This window comes from Apus apus, chromosome 12 (genome assembly GCF_020740795.1).
Source record: "Apus apus isolate bApuApu2 chromosome 12, bApuApu2.pri.cur, whole genome shotgun sequence".
NCBI classification, from domain to species: Eukaryota; Metazoa; Chordata; class Aves; order Apodiformes; family Apodidae; genus Apus; species Apus apus.
In genome coordinates, this window is record NC_067293.1 from 4426513 (window position 1) to 4444589 (window position 18077).

The 18077-nt window shown below is 49.2% G+C and overlaps 1 protein-coding gene across 1 annotated transcript in view; it reads left to right on the forward strand.

The window, feature by feature from the left end:
* Nucleotides 1-15594, forward strand: part of MED12 (mediator complex subunit 12) — a 33015-nt gene extending 17421 nt beyond the window's left edge. Inside the window, 23 exon segments of the mRNA XM_051630151.1 lie at nucleotides 97-217; nucleotides 895-996; nucleotides 1696-1809; nucleotides 2076-2239; nucleotides 3758-3937; nucleotides 4121-4192; nucleotides 4493-4653; nucleotides 4745-4906; nucleotides 4988-5099; nucleotides 5349-5438; nucleotides 5845-5954; nucleotides 6458-6593; nucleotides 6850-7011; nucleotides 7539-7796; nucleotides 7798-7917; nucleotides 8252-8396; nucleotides 8599-8804; nucleotides 9279-9359; nucleotides 9604-9821; nucleotides 10408-10576; nucleotides 12729-12899; nucleotides 13052-13133; nucleotides 15158-15594. Coding sequence (XP_051486111.1) covers nucleotides 97-217; nucleotides 895-996; nucleotides 1696-1809; nucleotides 2076-2239; nucleotides 3758-3937; nucleotides 4121-4192; nucleotides 4493-4653; nucleotides 4745-4906; nucleotides 4988-5099; nucleotides 5349-5438; nucleotides 5845-5954; nucleotides 6458-6593; nucleotides 6850-7011; nucleotides 7539-7796; nucleotides 7798-7917; nucleotides 8252-8396; nucleotides 8599-8804; nucleotides 9279-9359; nucleotides 9604-9821; nucleotides 10408-10576; nucleotides 12729-12899; nucleotides 13052-13133; nucleotides 15158-15201 — 3180 coding nt within the window. The 3' untranslated portion in view covers nucleotides 15202-15594.
* Nucleotides 15595-18077: the final 2483 nt, after the last annotated feature.

Here is an 18077-nt window from a genome sequence, read left to right on the forward strand (position 1 = left end):
GTTCTACACCCAAGGTCCTAGACAAGCTGAGGAATTGCTGACAGAGGGAATGAGGTAGAGGCTGTTGTGCTCATTGGCTCGTCTCCTCTCTTCCAGGTCAGTGACTTATCTTTCCATGATTCCTTGGCCACTTTTGTTGCCATTCTGATCGCCCGACAGTGCTTGCTGCTGGAGGACCTGATCCGCTGTGCTGCTATCCCCTCACTCCTCAATGCTGGTGAGTGCATCCCTGCAGAAAGCTGGTCTTAGTCTCAGTTCTGGCCCAAAGGCCTGTGTTTAATAGATTTGTTGTGAACCTCAGAGCTGTGAAACATGCCTCCAATACTTCTTTTATAGTGTGGTACTTAAGAATTGTAAGTTTTACTTCAGAGAGTTTCTGACCTTTTTGTTTCCGTCAAAAACTGGTTGTGCTAAGGATTTTCAATGTCTTGCTGTCTGGAGTTTGTGTCCAAGATGAAATAAGGACAGAGAGATGTTATCAGCCACACTCTCTGACCAGTGTGCTCAGCTCTGAACTCTAGCAGAACGTCTCCCACTGCTCATGTGGTTCAGCTTGGTATTTTGTCTAGAGCAGCCAGCTGACCAGTTAGGTCACTTGGTCTTTCCTCTCTGCCTTCCTAGCTTTGCTGTGGGGGTTGCAGCACCCAGACTCTGACAGGGTAAAGTTGGGAAGATGGAGCAAGCAGAATGCAGTGCCTGTCATTGGAGATAATACTGATGGATTTGCTCACTGGAATGTTAATTGCTGCACATACTCCATGTTTGTAAATACAATAAGGCTGCTGCAGCTTCTCAACTGTCTGCTCCAGGGCAGTGCCTTGTGAGTAGCTTTTGGATTGAGAGTCAGCTGCCCCAGTGCTTAGGAAATCTCAGTTGACTCTTTTCTTTCCATAGCCTGCAGCGAACAGGACTCGGAACCAGGAGCACGTCTGACCTGCCGGATTTTACTCCATCTGTTTAAGACTCCACAGCTGAACCCGTGCCAGCAAGATGGCAGTAAGTGAATTAAAGTAGAGCCTTTCTTTGTTGGGAAAGTATTGAGGCTCTAGCACCCTAAGAAAAGAGATACTGTCCGCTATGGTTAGAGATCATGACCTGCTTGCTTTGAGTAAAGGTGAAGTCTGATATGCTGCTTTCTGCATCCTTGCATTTATGTCATTCCATGGTAGCCAGGCATGCCTGGGAGGAGACCCTTGGAGGCAGGGAACTAGCCAGTGGAGTTGGCCTTGCTGTTATTAAACCCTAAGAGTAATAATCACTTTTTTTTTTTTCCTTTTATGCCCTTTATAGCCTCTTAACTTGATGCCAGAAGCTGCTGTTTTACACCTCTCCCTTTTTTGTGTGATGAGAGAAACAGTCCAGGAAGCTCTCTGTTCTTGGCTGCTCATCAGTATTCTGATAGCTCAGATCTCTAAATCCAGCCTGTGTTCTAGGTTAGGGTACTGTTAGAGCTTGGAATTCATGACACATGCACTGGTCCCTGTTTTGGATCTCATGGTTCAGTTGCCACAACATGATTTGTTCTGTGCTTCACGAAACTGAATTAAATTGACCCCATGTTACAGTTGGGTAGTGGACTAGCCTCTGGATTCCCTGAGCTGGATTCTGTGGTACTGAATGGCACGTCATTCAGGCAGCTCTGAAAACCTGTGCCTTTTGCTGAGTGTTGTCCCTCCCCATTGTTCTCCTTTGCAGACAAACCCACGGTGGGGATCCGCTCTTCCTGTGACCGACACTTGCTGGCAGCTTCCCAGAATCGTATTGTGGATGGAGCTGTCTTTGCAGTGCTGAAGGCTGTCTTTGTTCTGGGTGTGTACCTGTATTAGCCTAAACCTGTAACTGTTTTTTAAGGAGATGGTAGAAAGGCACTATATTGCATTTATTGGCTATGCAGAGACAGAGATCTCTTTTGGTGAATATGTTGTTGGTCTGAAGGCCTTTGGTTGAGCTGTAAACTCTAAAGCTGCTTTGTGTCTCTTAGCTGCAGAGAGAGTTTACAAAAGCTCAAGACATTTTGTGGGTCAGGCTTTGGTTTTATCACTGATGATTAAGTGACACTTGTGTTTCCTTTGTAGGAGATGCAGAACTGAAAGGCTCTGGCTTTTCCCACCCTGGAGGCGTCGATGATCTCATGGATGATGAGCTGGGCACCAGGAAGGCTGGTGGTCGGGTAGTAACTGTAGAAACAGCTAGCTTGGATATTTATGCCAAGTATGTACTGAGGAGTATATGTCAACAGGTGAGTTTGTCCTTATACCTTCTGCAGATATATCCCAGATGACTTACTTGGTTTGTGCAGGTATTTCTATGAAGGATCAGTAAAGAACCTGCAATAGTTCCACCACGTGATGGCGCCAAGGGTTCCTCATCATTAGCAGAAAATGGAGAGGGAAACAGTTGTCAAGAATTAGGTGTTGCAGTATGCAGGGACTGCTCATCCCCTCTGCTTTGGCAACAGGACAGGGCTCAAGTCCAAGGAGGGGAGTGCTGGGAGTGGTTTACTCAAGATGTGTGCTGGAGGCAAAGAAGATAAGCAGGAGAAAGACAGCTTGTTGCAGTTCTAAATGGTGCCTTTCAGAATACAGCTGAAGTGCTGCTTGCAGCTAAGCTGTTAATGCATCCCTGGTTTCTGCAGTGCCCTGTTTAGTTAATTAAAGGAAAAATAAAAGTCTTTTGCTTGGTCTAATCTGACAGCACCAGTGTTCTTGTTCCTTTGTGGAAAGGTGATATTTGAGGAATTGCAACCTGGCTAATAAGGTGCTTAATTGTAGAGTGGGTATCCTTGGCCTTGGTTACAAATTTCTTCTGTCAACAGGGAAGATGCAGAGTTGCAGTTTGAAACCTCTATATTATTGTGTAAACACAACACATGAGTGTTGTGTTGTCGTCATGCTTTGTGATACTGTTGCTCATTAATTGACCTGCTATATAGCAATGTTACCAGGCTACCAAAGAAGAACTGGAGCCGCCTATTTACAAGCATAAATTCATCATAGTTGATGCTACTGAAACCTGCTTGTAGCATTGACAGAAGTAGATATTCCCTTGCTAGTCTCAGACCTCATGTTTGTTTTGGAAATTGCTGCCTTTACTATCATCATACATTTAGGGACCACCAACTGAAACTGAGAGGCTGACAATAATAGTTTTCTGTCTACCTTTACCTCATGATTTGTGACTTTATAAATGGCTTAGATCCAGTGAATTGTTTCCCCTTCCAGGCTTTGAGAAGTAACTTAATTGGTTTTTACTAAGGATGGCAGTGTGTTTTCTATCACTATTTGAGAATTAAGGAGTGTGCTTTTCCCTAAGACGTTTTCTAGCTTAGCCTTGGCTGCAGCCCTGAATTATTTAATTTAGCACAGCGCCAGGGCTTTGTTGTGTAGGAAATACACCAAATAATTTTAAATGATCCCTTCTGATCTTTTTAGCTCAAGTGGCAGTGTTGGTGGAGCCTAGGTGAGGCAGTGTCTTTGTACTGTTAAATCATACCAATATTTTATCAAAAGAAATGGCAGCTACTGTTTCAACACTGCTGACTTGTCAGAGTTGATGTTTCCCCTGTTTGATTGCTGTGCTGTGCCTGATGCCTGTTGAATCAGAGTAGATAAGAGACATTCTTATCAGGCATAACATGCACTAATAGGGTTTTGATGCGTTTGATGTGCTCCCTGCATTTCTCTGAGACTGACAGCAGGGGGGCTGGTTTGGAATGGGACACTGGTTTGACTGTGCTGACTCTGCCTTCATCTTGCAGGAGTGGGTAGGTGAGAGATGCCTGAAGTCCCTCTGTGAAGACAGCAATGACTTGCAGGATCCTGTCCTGAGTAGCACACAGGCCCAAAGGCTGATGCAGCTGATTTGTTATCCACACCGGCTGCTGGACAACGAGGAAGGAGAAAATCCTCAGCGGCAGAGGATTAAACGCATCTTACAGGTGCAGGCTCCTGGCAGAACCTCAGTGTCCTAGTAATTGCCTGCTGTAGCATTAGAGTGGGCTTGTTGAAAATACAGCCCTCTGAGGGCTCTAGCACTCATTATCATGGGAGCTGAGGGTGTGGGTTGTTGTAGTTTGAACTGAGATAAGGACTCATATGAAGTGTGCGTGCATGTGTTGCAGAATCTGGACCAGTGGACCATGAGGCAGTCCTCCTTGGAGCTGCAGCTGATGATTAAGCAGACTGCAAACAATGTGAGTTTCTGCTCAGAGGGATCGTGCAGGAAGGGGTGTTGCCAGTGTTGAAGTGGTTACTTGTGAGGTGGTGGGGAGGTGGCCTGGAAGAAGAGGAAGAACAGGGAGAAAGTAAACAAAGGAGGGGTCAGGCCTGAGAAAGGCAAGCATAAGAAGGATGCCATGAGTCTTGAGACCTGAAGAGCAGCAGCCAAGGGGAAGTTGGCAAACTGGATTTGGATTGAGTTGTGTTGAAATGTGCAAGCCCTGTCAGTGGGTGCTCAGAGAAGGCCTTGGCTCTCTTTTCTTCCCTATCTCCAGGAAATGAACTCCTTGTTAGAAAATATAGCCAAGGCCACCATTGAGGTATTCCAGCAGTCAGCAGAGACCAGCTCTGCTAGCTCTGCTGGCAATGGAGTCAACAATATCAGTAGCTCAGCAAGTGCTACACCTGCCAGCAACAAATCCAAACCCATCCTCAGGTAGGTGCAGTCCCAGCAAGCAGTTGCCTTGTGGACAAGTTTGAATCACAGGTTGGATTTCAGCGTGCTTTTCTCTCCTGTGTTGTCACAGCTCCCTGGAGAGATCAGGAGTGTGGCTGGTGGCTCCTCTGATTGCCAAGCTTCCAACATCAGTGCAGGGCCATGTGCTGAAAGCTGCTGGAGAAGAACTGGAGAAAGGACAACATCTGGGGTCATCGTCCCGCAAAGAGCGGGATCGCCAGAAGCAGAAGAGGTGAACCTGGGGCAGAGGCAGGCAGTGCTTGCTGTGTTGATCCCAGCCTGGAGTAGAGCTCCATCTCTGTTCTCTCTGCAGCATGTCCCTCCTGAGCCAGCAGCCATTTCTGTCACTGGTGCTAACATGCTTGAAAGGACAGGATGAGCAACGGGAAGGCCTTCTTACCTCTCTGTACAGTCAGGTCCAGCAGGTAGATTGTCTTGCTTCTTCCCTCACTTTCCTCAAGGGATTGCTCCTCCAGCGGCCAGGCTGTTTGGGATGTACTTGCGGATGTTCTCTGTCAGATTCTATGTTCAATAAGGCAAAGATCTTACCCTGGTGGGTATAAGGTCCTTGAACTGAGCATCTCTGAATCCCTGGACAGTGGGCAGTACAAGCTGTTCTCTATAAACTTCAGTGTACAGCTTATAAGGTCTGTCTTCTCTTCTAAATTCCTTAGATTGTTACAAATTGGCGGGAAGATCAGTACCAAGATGACTGCAAAGCCAAGCAGCTGATGCATGAGGCCCTGAAACTACGGCTGAATTTGGTGAGAAGTTGCAGAAACAGACCTTAACCATATGGGGTAGAGAGTTGTCTACCTTTTTTCTTTTTTTTTTTTTTTAAAGAGGTTTTATGTGTTCTGAGGCAAGGAAGTAGGAGGAGCACTTATGCTGCTTCTAGGTCCTGAGCCCTGAGTGGGATAGGAAAAACTCCCTTCTGCCAGGGTGAAATTTACAGCCTGGGTCTTTGTTTTGGAGCTGTGCCTTCCCATTTCAGTGCTTTTGCAGTCCACAGCGCTACTACTCGCTTTGTTCTGGTGACTGCAGTCTCCTTCAGCTCTCAGGAGGAGTTGCTGTAGCACTGGAATTGCTCTGGTTTAGGCTCCTTTCTCACTTTTCAATCTTAGTGTTTCTTCCTGTTGTCCTTCTGACTGAACTGCTTGTCTCTGCCAGGTGGGGGGAATGTTTGACACAGTTCAGCGCAGCACACAGCAGACAACTGAATGGGCTGTGCTTCTCCTGGACATCATCAGCAGTGGCACCGTGGACATGCAGTCAAACAAGTAATGTTCTGGCTGACTTCTGATCTGTACTCTTCCCAAGGGACGCAGTCGTTAGCATGGCCCCTTTTCCTGTGTGAGCTAGTGGCCTCTCTGGAGGATCTGTCACAAGTACTGTGACAGCCAAAAGAGACTTGGGAGAAACAGCAGGCCTCAACAGAGGTCCTGGTATCCAGGTGCACTCTGACATATCCAGAGCAAACCTGGCTTTCCAGATGCAGAGAGATAAGCAGGGCAGAACTGAGTTTGGATCTGAGTTTTTGAGAAGCTGAACAGATAGACTAGGAGGCCAGTCTTAATCTGTGATACTGCACTTGAGTCAAGTTTGAATCCCCTGTGGTGTATAAGCAAAAGGAGGATTAGTGTGCAAGTTTAGTCTGAAGAGCACTTGCCACTTCTGACTGTAGGCATTACTCTTGGCAATCTGATATTTGGTGTTACTATGATGGCAGAGGCTTTATCTCTGCTTCTCAGGTGATTTTTGACCTTTCTGCTCTGACCAACAGTGAGCTCTTCACCACGGTGTTGGACATGCTGAGTGTTCTCATCAACGGCACCCTGGCTGCTGATATGTCCAGCATTTCTCAGGGCAGCATGGAGGAGAACAAGCGGGCCTACATGAATCTTGTCAAGAAACTCAGGGTGAGGGGCACAGCAGTGTGAACTGTGTTGGGGTTGTCCAGCTTTGCAGATTTACCTGTGTCCCATGAATGGTACTTGTCCTGTTGCTGCTGTTCAGATGAAGCAGTGAGGGTGGCCCCATGGCTTTGTAGGGCTGAAGGACACAAAGGTGAGGCATAATGGAGGGATGGAGTTTGACATCAGAAGAGTCACAGGTGGGCTGTGGATGCTTTTTCCTGAGATACTCTTTTAAGACTCCTCTGTTCCACTTGTGCAGAAAGAGCTGGGGGACCGGCAGTCTGACAGCCTGGAGAAGGTGCGGCAGCTGCTGCCACTTCCCAAGCAGACCCGAGATGTCATCACCTGTGAACCTCAGGGATCCCTCATCGACACCAAAGGCAATAAAATAGCTGGATTCGACTCCATCTTCAAGAAGGAGGTAAGTGAAGCTTTTCCTGTGTCTGCATCACAGCTCCTGAGTGCAGGTGTCTCTTTGTGCTCTGATGTCTTGAGTCTGCTCAGCTTGGGAGGCATCTGGATGAAGCGCTTTGCTGCTGGCTGATCTTGAAGTGGCTGGCTGCTTGCAGACAAGCTGGTACAAACCACGTCCAGAAAGGGCAAAGCTGGGTGGTAATGCTTGGCAATACACGCTGCTATGGCCTGAGGGGTTACTTAAACTTTGGTTTTGTACTTATGGCTACATAAAGCATAGAGATAATCCCTGTCACCTGAGTTACTGGGCAGTGCCAGTGTTTTCTCTGCAGAAGACTGACCGAGGTGGGATGAAGAAGACTGGCAGTTGTTGATGAAAGCCTTTAGAAATTACTCCTTTGCCACGTGGCAGAGCAGGGCTCAGGCTGTCTTCTGCAACATGTAAAGCAGAGCCTGAGGAAAGCAAGAAGTTTCCTGTACCCTCCTAGGAGAAACAACAGGGACTTGAAGATTCTTATCTCTTTTGCTTTAAAGGGTTTGCAAGTCTCTACAAAGCAGAAGATTTCCCCTTGGGATCTGTTTGAGGGCTTAAAGCACTCAGCCCCCCTCTCCTGGGGATGGTTTGGGACAGTCCGGGTGGATCGCAAGGTGTCTAGATTTGAGGAGCAGCAGAGGCTTCTTCTGTACCACACACACTTGAAACCCAAGCCCCGCAGTTACTATCTGGAGCCATTGCCACTGCCCCCTGAAGAGGAAGAGCCTCCTACACCTGTGGCTTTAGAGCCAGAGAAGAAAAGCTACAGAACCAGCCAAGACTGATAAAACAAGCTCCAATCCTGCCACGTCTACCGAAGAACGCAAGAAGAAACAGAGCAAAACCAAGAAACGCAACCAGTCTGCCAGCAAAACTGAGGTAACTGACTGCCCAACATCCATGGGCCTCCTGTGTCCATCCTTCCTACTCACAGAGCACTCCCTTGAATCTTCCTGATGACCCTGAGAGTGGTGTCATGGTAATGATGGGATGTGTTTGCTCTCAGCTGGGAGTGCTGGAGCTGTATCCTGCTCTCTCTAGCCTGGGGCATGGCAAACATTCTTTTAATCCCTGATGGGAGGGAAGGAGGTTGTCCAGCTCAGATAGCATCCCAGGCTGCCTCCTGTGGGCTTTGCAACCCTTTCCTACTCTTCATCCATTCATGAATTCCCAGTGTACATTGGTCTTTCTTACTCCTTCTTTTTCCTTGCAGGATTTTGTGTTGGCCCCCAGCCGAGGGGTTTCGTATGGTATGCCTACAGACCTCTTGCATCATCAGCCGGGAAGCACTATGTCAAGGCTGGCATATGGCCAATCACCAGTGGGTCTCTATGCCCAGAATCAGCCTCTCCCAGCAGGTGGGTGCACAGGAGAGGTGAGCACATTGCATCTCTTTGGGAACCTCTTGTAAGAACCCCTTGTGGAATGGTCCTACACAACTCCCTACACTCTTCCCTTTTGCCCATCATGTGTCTAGATACAGTGATGAACAGTCGTTCTGGAGCTACAAGGCTCAGCAGAAGTGTGAGACTGCTTACCCTGTCTTTCCTCCTCCTGCAGGTGGGCCTCGCCTGGATACATCCTACAGACCTGTCCGCATGCCACTGGGAAAGCTTGTTCAAAGTCGTCCTCCCTATAGTGGTGTGCTGCCCCCAGGGATGGGGAGCATGATGGGCATTGACCCCTCCTACAAGCCAGCAGTGTACAGACAGCAGCCTCCAGTGTCCCAGGGACAGATACTGAGGCAGCAGCTTCAAGCAAAGTTGGTGAGTCAGAGCACTGCTCTTGCTGTAGCTGGACCCCACAGTACAGCAAGCCCAGGCTGTTTGCTGAGGTTATCCCTTTTAGCCAGAGTTCTCCAACCGTAGCTCTATTTCTGCCCTGGAAAGATGATGTCTCTGGTGTCTATCCAGCTGGTGCAGCACTGCATTTGTCACCTGCCTTGTGGGCCCAGGCCACTGACAGTTCAGGGAAGCTGTCAGTGAGGTGCCCTGGGGCATCTGTGGCTGCTGGGCAGTGAGAGTGGCACACCCTGGCTGTGGGGTGAGCAGTGATGTTAGTGGCCTATTTGTCTTAAGTTAGGGTGAGGCAGGAGTCACTATCATCTGCACGCTGAGCAGCAGCCTCCTGAGTTTAGCAGTGAAGCTACTTGTCTGGTTTGGTGGGAGCTGCTGAGAAGAGAGCAGCAGTGTCCTGCCCTTTGGAGATGTTGAGAAAAGTGTTTGTGCGTTGCCTTCCAGCAGGGCCAAGGCATAATGGGACAGCAGCCTGTGCGCCAGATGGCTCCAACCCCATCCTATGGAGCACTGCAACCCTCCCAGGTAAGTGGCAGTGACTGCAGGAAGGGCTGGAATCTGGCTTCAGCACAGGGCTCCATCTTAGTTTCTGCTACTAAGTCCTGAAGTCTTCTTGGCCCTTCTCACTCCTCATTTGCTGGGCAGCACGAATCAGAATCCCAGAATGAGCAGCCTTGTGACAATATTGCCAAAAAGCTGATGTCCTGTGTTCCACCTTCTCATTTGTGCCTTACCCTGTGACTGATAAAGGCTTTTTGTTTCATTTCAGGGTTACACACCTTACGTCTCCCACATAGGCCTTCAGCAGCACCCTTCCCAGTCAGGCACAATGGTACCTCCTACCTATTCTGGCCAGCCCTATCAGAATTCCCACCCCAGCTCTAATCCTGCCCTGGTGGATCCTGTTAGACAGATGCAGCAGAGACCAAGTGGCTATGTGCACCAGCAGGCTCCTGGCTATGGACACACCTTGGGCAGCACACAGAGGTACCTCCCACCCTACTGGATGTTAATCAACTGTAGTTCTTTGAGGGCTTCCCTGCTTGTACAACCTAACAGCAACCTGTGGAAAGCCTGTTCTCTGTGCTGTGTTTATTCAGCATCCTCAGGGGAACATCTTTATCCAGCTTTCAGTCCTGGGAAGAAACAGAGAGACAGGATGAAATTTGGGAATGCTAGCTGTAGGCAGGAGTCAGTGTTACCAGCCAAAGAAAGATGGAATTTGGAAGTATGACTAAAATGACCTGGGAAAGTCATAGTTTTGGTTTTAGATCTAACCAGCAGATCATAATCAAAGGGCTAGATATGAGGTTTCCCCTGCTACTGAGCAGGCATAAATCCAGCAGGGAAGCCATGCAGAACAGCAGGCCAAGACTCCTGAATTCTAGGAAAAAAGGTTGGATGAAACCCTTGAGAGGTCCTGTTGTCCCTCACCTTTCTGCACAGAAGCAGCATGGATTGCAAGGGGCAGTTTAGGCTGTCTGTCTTGTTGATGGCAGAAGCTGGGTTTGTATTACAGAAACTGGATGTCCGTGAGTCTTTTACTCCATGAGCTTGTTCTTTTCTCTTGCAGGTATCCTCACCAGTCAATACAGCAGGCCCCCATGATGAGTGGGATGAACCATTTGGGTCCACAAGGAGTCCCCTCAGGAATTCGACCCAGCCAGATACTGCCTGACCAGCAGCAGCAGCAGCAGCAGTACTTGAGGCAGCAGCAGCAACAACAGCAGCAGATGCTGAGGGTGAGTGGTTGCTGACAGGAGGAAGGCTGCTGGAGCTGAGGGAGGCTTGCCCAGCACCACTTACCTCTCTGTCAGCAGTGCTCTGCTCCTCTGTGCAGGAAGGATGACAACTGGTGGGGGCTGTCTTTAGTAATTAGCCAGCAGTTCTTCCCCTCTTAGAGCTGGCCATGCCTGATTAAGACACCTGCTGTGCTGCCTTTTGCCAGTCACACAGCATGACCTCAGGGAAACTAGGAGCAGTAAAGGTCTGGTTAGTCCTCTGTGGCCTGCATCCCACCTCTTCCTGCTCCAGCTGAACCCAGAAGAGTGTGCAGAAAGCTAGCTGTCTTAGGAGTGTTGCAGGAGGTTGAAACAAAGTGAAAATCCCCCTGTCCACACATGAGTTGTTCTTTACAAGATCATTTTTAGGGGCATATCTGCATTTTCACAATGTGAAAATAAGGGTTGGTTGCAGTTTCCAGTGGCAGGAAATCTGGTGTGAGTCAGTCCATGTACTCTATATCTTACAGTGGATGGTGAAAAACCCAACTCTATAGGTTTGAAGTTCACAGGTGTGTGTCAACAGGCATGAGATTTGCATTATGGTCTATGAGTATTAAATACTTATGAAATACAGATATGAGTACATCTCTTGGAGTTACAGAAATTGATTGAATTGACAGAGGAATACAGAAATGGTTTGGGTGAATTGATGGATTGCTTACCTTATGACAAGGCCTAGTAAACCTGTAGAGTATGGGGAGATTTTACATGGCACAGAGGGCTGAGGCTTTGTGTTCTGAGGTGGGGCTGAGTAATACAGTGGTTCCTGCAGAGAGCTGTAGTCAGTAGTGTTTGAGAATTGCTGCTTTGCACTGGACAAGAGACTGCCTGTAACATGGTCAGCAGCTTTTAGTCCTTTTGATGAGGAGGCCCTGACCATTCACTTGGTTTCTTTTGGCTTTCTCCATCACTCATATTTAGAAAAAGAACATGCCTCTTGTATTCAGTTGTTATTGTTCACTCTGTTATTGATCTAGAGAGTTCAGAACCTCACACTGGCAGATGGGAAAAATACCTGAAAACTAGGAGAAAATAAAAAACCTTGAGATTTGTGGGTGTATTCTGACTTTAGGTTCAACACACTGAATATTCTTCTCACCATAACTAGTTCTGTTGACATCGAGGTTGGAGCACTGCATCCAGTTTAATCCCACGTGTTTTTTCTGAAGGACAGCAGCAACTGGCATGAGTGGCAGAGAAGAGCTGGGGAATGTGATTGAAAAGGAAGAAGGGAGGGCTGAAATAGCTGGGCATGGAGTTAGAGAGGCAGAAATAAGAGAAGAGAGAAGTCCCCAAATCTTTAGTCTTAAAAAAAAACCCGCCCTTATCTGTTCTTGTCCTTTGGCCCTAGGACAAGAAATTGCTGCAAATCATAACATAGGAGATTTGGAGTAGAGATTGGGGAAGACACCAGTAGTGTGAGTAAGTGTGACCTGGATGGATTGTGTAGGAAGGTTATAGGAGCTCTGTTGCTACCTCTGGAAAAAAATTGAGAACAGGTCAGGCAAATACTCAGTGAAGTCAATATTGCTGATCTTAACCAGGAGGCAAGAGCAGAACCAGCCAACCGCTTGAGGCAGCTCTTGGTTATTTTCTATTCTTGTATCTTGTTTGGTCCTAGTCATTCCCCAGCCGACCAGTAGACTCGTAGGTCTCTTCCTGCTATCTGCTGGTACCTCATCTTGCAAAAAAACTTTTGTTACTGTCCCTGTATTTCTTGTAATTTCTTAGCCCGGGGCAGGATCCTGGTGAAATCTGGGTAATTTAGGTAACTAAGGAAATGGTGTAAGGTGGAAGAAGTTCCACCTCAACACGAGGAGAAGTTATTTACTGTAAGTGTTTCAGAGCACTGGAACAGATTGTTCAGAGAGGTTGTGGAGTCTTCTTCTCTAGAGACTTTCAAAACCCACATGGATGCATTTCTGTGTGACCTGCCCTGCTCTGGCAGGGGGTTTGGACCCGTTGATCTCCATTTGTCCCTTCCAGCCCTGACCGTTCAACGATTCTGTGTGACTGTGTGGAACATCCTTACTCCTTCATCCCTTCCCATGCCCTGTTGCTGTATGCATTGCTCAGCCCCACAATGGCCCCTTCCCTCTTGTCTTCACAGCAGCAACAGCAACAACAGCAGCAGCAGCAACAGCAACAACAGCAGCAGCAGCAGCAGCAGCCGCCGCCGCAGCCGCAGCAGCAGCCCCAGGTCTCCACGGTGCCTCAGCCGCAGGCGCAGGGCCAGCCCCCCGGGCTGGGGATGCAGGCTCTTCCTCCACAGCAGCCCATTGTGAGTGTCCCCTCGGAGGCAGAGGGATGTGATGGGCCAGTGCTCCACCTGCATCCCTCCATTTCCCCTCCCCTGCACTTCCCAGGACTCGTGTGAGTGCCAAGGCTGCCAGCCAGGTGGTGTGGCTGTAACCACCTTTCTCTTTTTTGCAGTTCCAGCGCCAGGGCCTTCAGCAGACACAGCAGCAGCAGCAAACAGCTGCTCTGGTTCGACAGCTTCAACAACAGCTTTCCAGTAAGTCTTAGTGTTCTTGATCCTGCCCCTCGTCTCCTCCCTGCTGTTTTCTGTTCCATGTACCCTGGTGTAGAGAAACAAGGCCAAGCTGGACTGTCTGTCTGAGGCTATAAATGACACTGGCAGGGAGGTGGCATCAGGGCTTTTAGCTCCTGGCCCAAGGGGCACAGCAGCAGGGCAGGCAGTGCTTGCCAGCTTGTGAGCAACCTTCCAGACCTTCCTTCTGCTGCCTGCAGAGGGACGAGGGAGCTAAGCCTTTGTAGAGGCTGCCATGCAGCCTTTCTGACAGGATCCAGTCTGCAGCTTTAAAGCATTCAGAGGTATTTCCTCTGCTGCAGATCACTTCTGAGGGCCACAGGGAAGCTGCAATCCTGGGGCACTCACTTGATGAAACACCCAGAATACTATGTTCATCTTTTGATCAGGACAAGACTTCTTGGAAGCAAGAGGGCTACTCTGGGAAGTGTTGCTGTACACTTGTCTTTGCAGTGTTCTGTGGGCTTCTATGGCTGCCATAACAGACAGGGTCATGGCATAAGTGATGTTCAGTCTGACACTGCATTCCTGTCATCTGTATTGAACTTCTGGCTGGGGGGCCTAGAAGCAGAACCCAGTGTCTGTGTAGTACCCCTCTGAAGGGCCTGCTGTTTCACTGTCACCCCACTGGTCTTTCTGCCATAAAAATGGCAGATGTGCTACAAAAATGCCCAGAAGTGGATTGCACAGGTTTCTTGCTGTGTGTTACAGGTGAGACTGCTAGATGTGATCATGTATGGAGGTTTGGAAATTGTCCTTATACTTGTTCCCTGATGGAAAATTATTAGTCCTTGTGACCAAAAAACCTCCCCAAACCTGAAGTTCTAATGTGCTAAGATTCTCACTAGCTTGATTCACAAACCACAACAGATCTGTGCAAGGATCCCAGCCAGGACATTCAAGTAAGGGAAGACCTCATGTAAGAACCTGAATATAGCAGAATAGCCATCTTTTTGTACCCTGTCTGTACAGCAAATGGGGCTGTTTTATATGGAACAGACGCATGGATCCAATGCAGCCACGTGTTGTCAGCATGTAGATTCTGTCCTCCCTCACTTGGTTTGCATCAGTTCCACCAGGAACCATCTGGAGTTCTTACTTGCAGTGGATGGGATGGAGTGGAAAGGACATAAACCAAGAACAGCCTGCAGGAGGGGGACAGGAATGAATACTTTGGGTCCAGGATAGACTGCATTAGAAGTCTCCAGTGTATCCCTGAATGTGCTATTGTCCAGCAGAGTTGAGGAGAGTGGACTGGCCAGTTTGAACTGGTCTCCTTTTACTTAGTCTGAGTTGGAGTCAGACATTCTGATGAGGTTTCAGGAAAAAAAGTACAGAGTATTATTAATCAGGCAATACCCAAGTATGCTGTGAGCACTGAACATCACAAAGCACCAGTCGCAGCAGCTCTGAAGTTGCCAAGGTTCTTGACTATAACTTTACTGTGTTTCTTGCCCTTTTTGTGCCACCTGGAAGTCTTTTGGGCATGTCTTTCTTTTGTACTGAGATACTCAGGGAGCCAGGATAGTTGTCTCTGAAACCTTCACTAACTCTTTGTGTGTATGCCTCAGCGTGAGCTGCACTGTCTGTGCAGCTTGTATGGCTGCAGGTGTTATGCAGTCTTACAGGGCTGATGTTCTTTCAAAATCAGAAATAATTAATCCATAAACTCATCCTTCAAGCTAGCTGCCCCCTTTCGTGGCTTTGTTATGGTGCACCAATTCCACCATGAGGGATGTGGAGATCTCTTCTGGCCCAGCTTCAGGGTCAGGACTGGCACGTACCTGTCTGTTCTTCAGAGAATGTGGGGTCCTAACTGTGCTGCTGCCTCAAGGCTCAGGCAGATGAGCAAAGCAGAGAGTGCCACAAAGGTTGTATTTTTCTTGTCAGTTTGTGCCACACTGCTCATACTGTGCGGGTGATGTGGGGAGACAGATCTCTTTTCTGAACCAGGTGTTGTGAGTCTAACTCTGTCTTGACATCAACAGATACCCAGACGCAGCAGAACAACAACCCCTTTGGACGCTACTGATCTGTGGCACTTCAGCTTGATCCAGGAGGGAGACATCACTGTGGATTGGATACAGCCTCTTCAGTCTGACCCACAAACTGGGGCTGCCTCCAGCCTCTGTCCTTGGGCCTGTGTCCCCAGTGCTGCCACTGCCTGTCTCACAGGGAGATGCCAGGAGAATGGTTTTATTGTACAGAGAAAGTGTTTTTACTACCCAATTTCTTACAAACGTTTATGGAGATCCCTTGTGGCTGATAGTTTCCATTCCCACTTTGGTTTCAGTTTTTACTCAGTTTTTAGTATTTTTGTTAAAATAATGATTAAGACATTGTAAAATTTTGTACTTTATTTATACCAGATGAACCCCGTACTGCAGACATTCTCAGATGAATACAGAGAGCTTACTTTGCAAAAGGAGTGTGTGTTCAGAGCCTGCCTTTCCTCCTCAGCACTCCTCCTCTACACATGGTCTTTATCTCTTTCTCCATAGAACTAATGTCTGCATTTCCAGCTTTTGTGGACTGCTAAACAATTTGGTTTGGGAAAGAAAGCCCTTCTTCTCTGATTTGTCAGCTGGTGTTCATGTGCTTGCAAGGGTTTGTGCAGGCTTTGTAGGATTTGTATGTTGATTAAGAGCTTTACTAGTAGACTGTGGCATGTTCTACCAGGACAGAGGTGTAAAGCAAAGAGGAAGTCACATCGTAGGGTAATTCTGAGTCCTTACAAGCCCAGCGTTCCAGCCACAGCACTTATTGAGCTGCTCAAGCTTGTCCTTCTGCAGACCAGGAGGAGCTGCTGGCTGAGTGCACTCGTAGCACTACTTTTCCTCTCAGCCTGGTTTTGCTGATAAACACCAAGGCTTCTCTGCTCCTTCCTTACAGCCACAGTGCTTTCTCTGGATAACATGCTGCATTCTCAGATTTTAACCTGGCTAATGCAGCCTGTGGATGTGGAGTCTCCTATCTGCCTGTAGCAGGCTGCTTTAGCTTAGTGCTCTCCATTCCTGTGTCTTTTGAACCTAGAAACCACCTGCACCAGCACCTTTCTTCTCTCTTTGGCTCTTCCCCAGCAATTTGCTTGTGGACCATTTGACCTGTGGTCCCTCTTAGCTTTTCTGGACCAATATCTTCCCTCTGTCCCATCTGTGTGTGATATGGGGAGGCTCACAGGGACTCCTGTAAGAGCTGCACTTGATCTTCGTCTCTAAGGGCACATAGTAGGATAGGCCACATCAAGAGGGCAAACAAACTCGGGGAGGGGAGAGGAAGGAGATATAGTAGGGCTCTGGTCCTCAGCTGTGCTCAGGCTGCTGTGAGGGATGTAGTTCCCTATGCTGGCTGAGGGGCCTGTGTCTGCTGCACCAAGAACTGGAGCTGAGCCGTTTGCTCCCCTAGAGCTCCATCGTGATGACAGACCCAGTGTTCCTGACTACACAAGATCCTCTGGCTGCCCAGAGGATACCAGGGGGTGCAAGAGGCTGTGGAGAGACGAGGGGACTGGGGCAAGACCTGGTCACAGCATGGGGCATGTACTCTGCTCAGCCTGGCTGTGTGCCTTGCAGCTGCCACTGCTGTGCTGCAGGTTAGCTCTGAACTGCAGTGGTTTTAAGCATGTTTCCAGCCCTTCTGCTCCTTCTCTGAGTTGTGGCTAAATGCTGCTAGTTACAGAGCCAAAGACAGCTGGGGATGTTAATTATATGCTGCCTATTGAGTAACACAATGGGGCTGCCCTACTGTGGCCACCAGTCTGGGGTGGGATGTGTGTCTTTGATCCTGGACCTGAGGGCCAGCCCCGAGGGGTGCCTGGGCAGGGTCCACAGGCAGTGCTGCACAGGGTGTGTGCCACATGTGAGAAGCCCAGGGTTGCTCAAGGCTGGGCACCATCAGAGCTGGTGTTCTGCGAGAAAACCGATTGCTGCCCCCTCAAGGAGCTGAAGCAGTGAGCAGAGCAGCTGTGTGAGCACCCAGCCCTCCGTGTGGTGCCTGTGTTGGGGAGCAAGCCCCGAGGCAGCACTGCAGCTCTGCACCATGCTCCTGTCCTGGGCTGGTTTTGCTAGGCAGCAGGACAGGGGGACCCATGCCTGGAGCCCTGTTTGCTGGAGGGCAGCCCAGCACCAGTCATGAACCCTGGTGGGCACGGGGCGGAGTTGTGCATCCATCCTATGGGGCTCTGGACCATGTTGTCTACTCAAGGGTGTACACTGTGGCAGTGTGGAGCTCACCCTGCGTGTCACAGGCCAGCAACACAATATTATAAGCTGTTGACCATCAGCAAGCAGTCCCTGGGAGAGGGAGTGGGGCCAGACGGGTGGGAAAGCTCTGCCCTGCCTTGCAGCGGCAGCTGGAAGGTGCTGGGGCAGGTGAAGCCCAACGTGCCTCGGGGTGCAGGGATTTCCCGGGGTGCAGGGATCTCCCTGCAGCTGCACGTTCGTCGACTCAGTGCACACCCCGGTGGCAGGTGGGAGAGTCAAAATAAATGCCTGCCCTTCACATGCTGCCGCACAGGCATCTCAAAGGGGAAGCAGTGACTGCTCTGCGGAGTCCGGGTAGCGTCTGTGTTGCAGCTCTGGCGGGGGGAGGGAGGCAGAGCCCGGCTGCCCTTGCCCGGATCGGAAAGCATGGAGGTGTCTGCTGGTAACCGCACGTCCTGCTCTTTGATCAGACATTGTGGCTGATGCTGCTCTGGCTATGGCAAGAGAGATGCAGAGACCAGACAGATCCAGCAGGACCCAACCCCGTGCCCTGTTTCGAATTATTTCTGTAATAGCATCGGGCAGGACTGAAACAGGTAGCCCCGACATGGGCAGAGCTGGAGGAGAGGTGACTCCTGCCGGGAGGCTGTGTGTGCCAGAGGGGAAGATAACCACCCCATGGGAAGGGGCACGCCAGGAGGAAAGG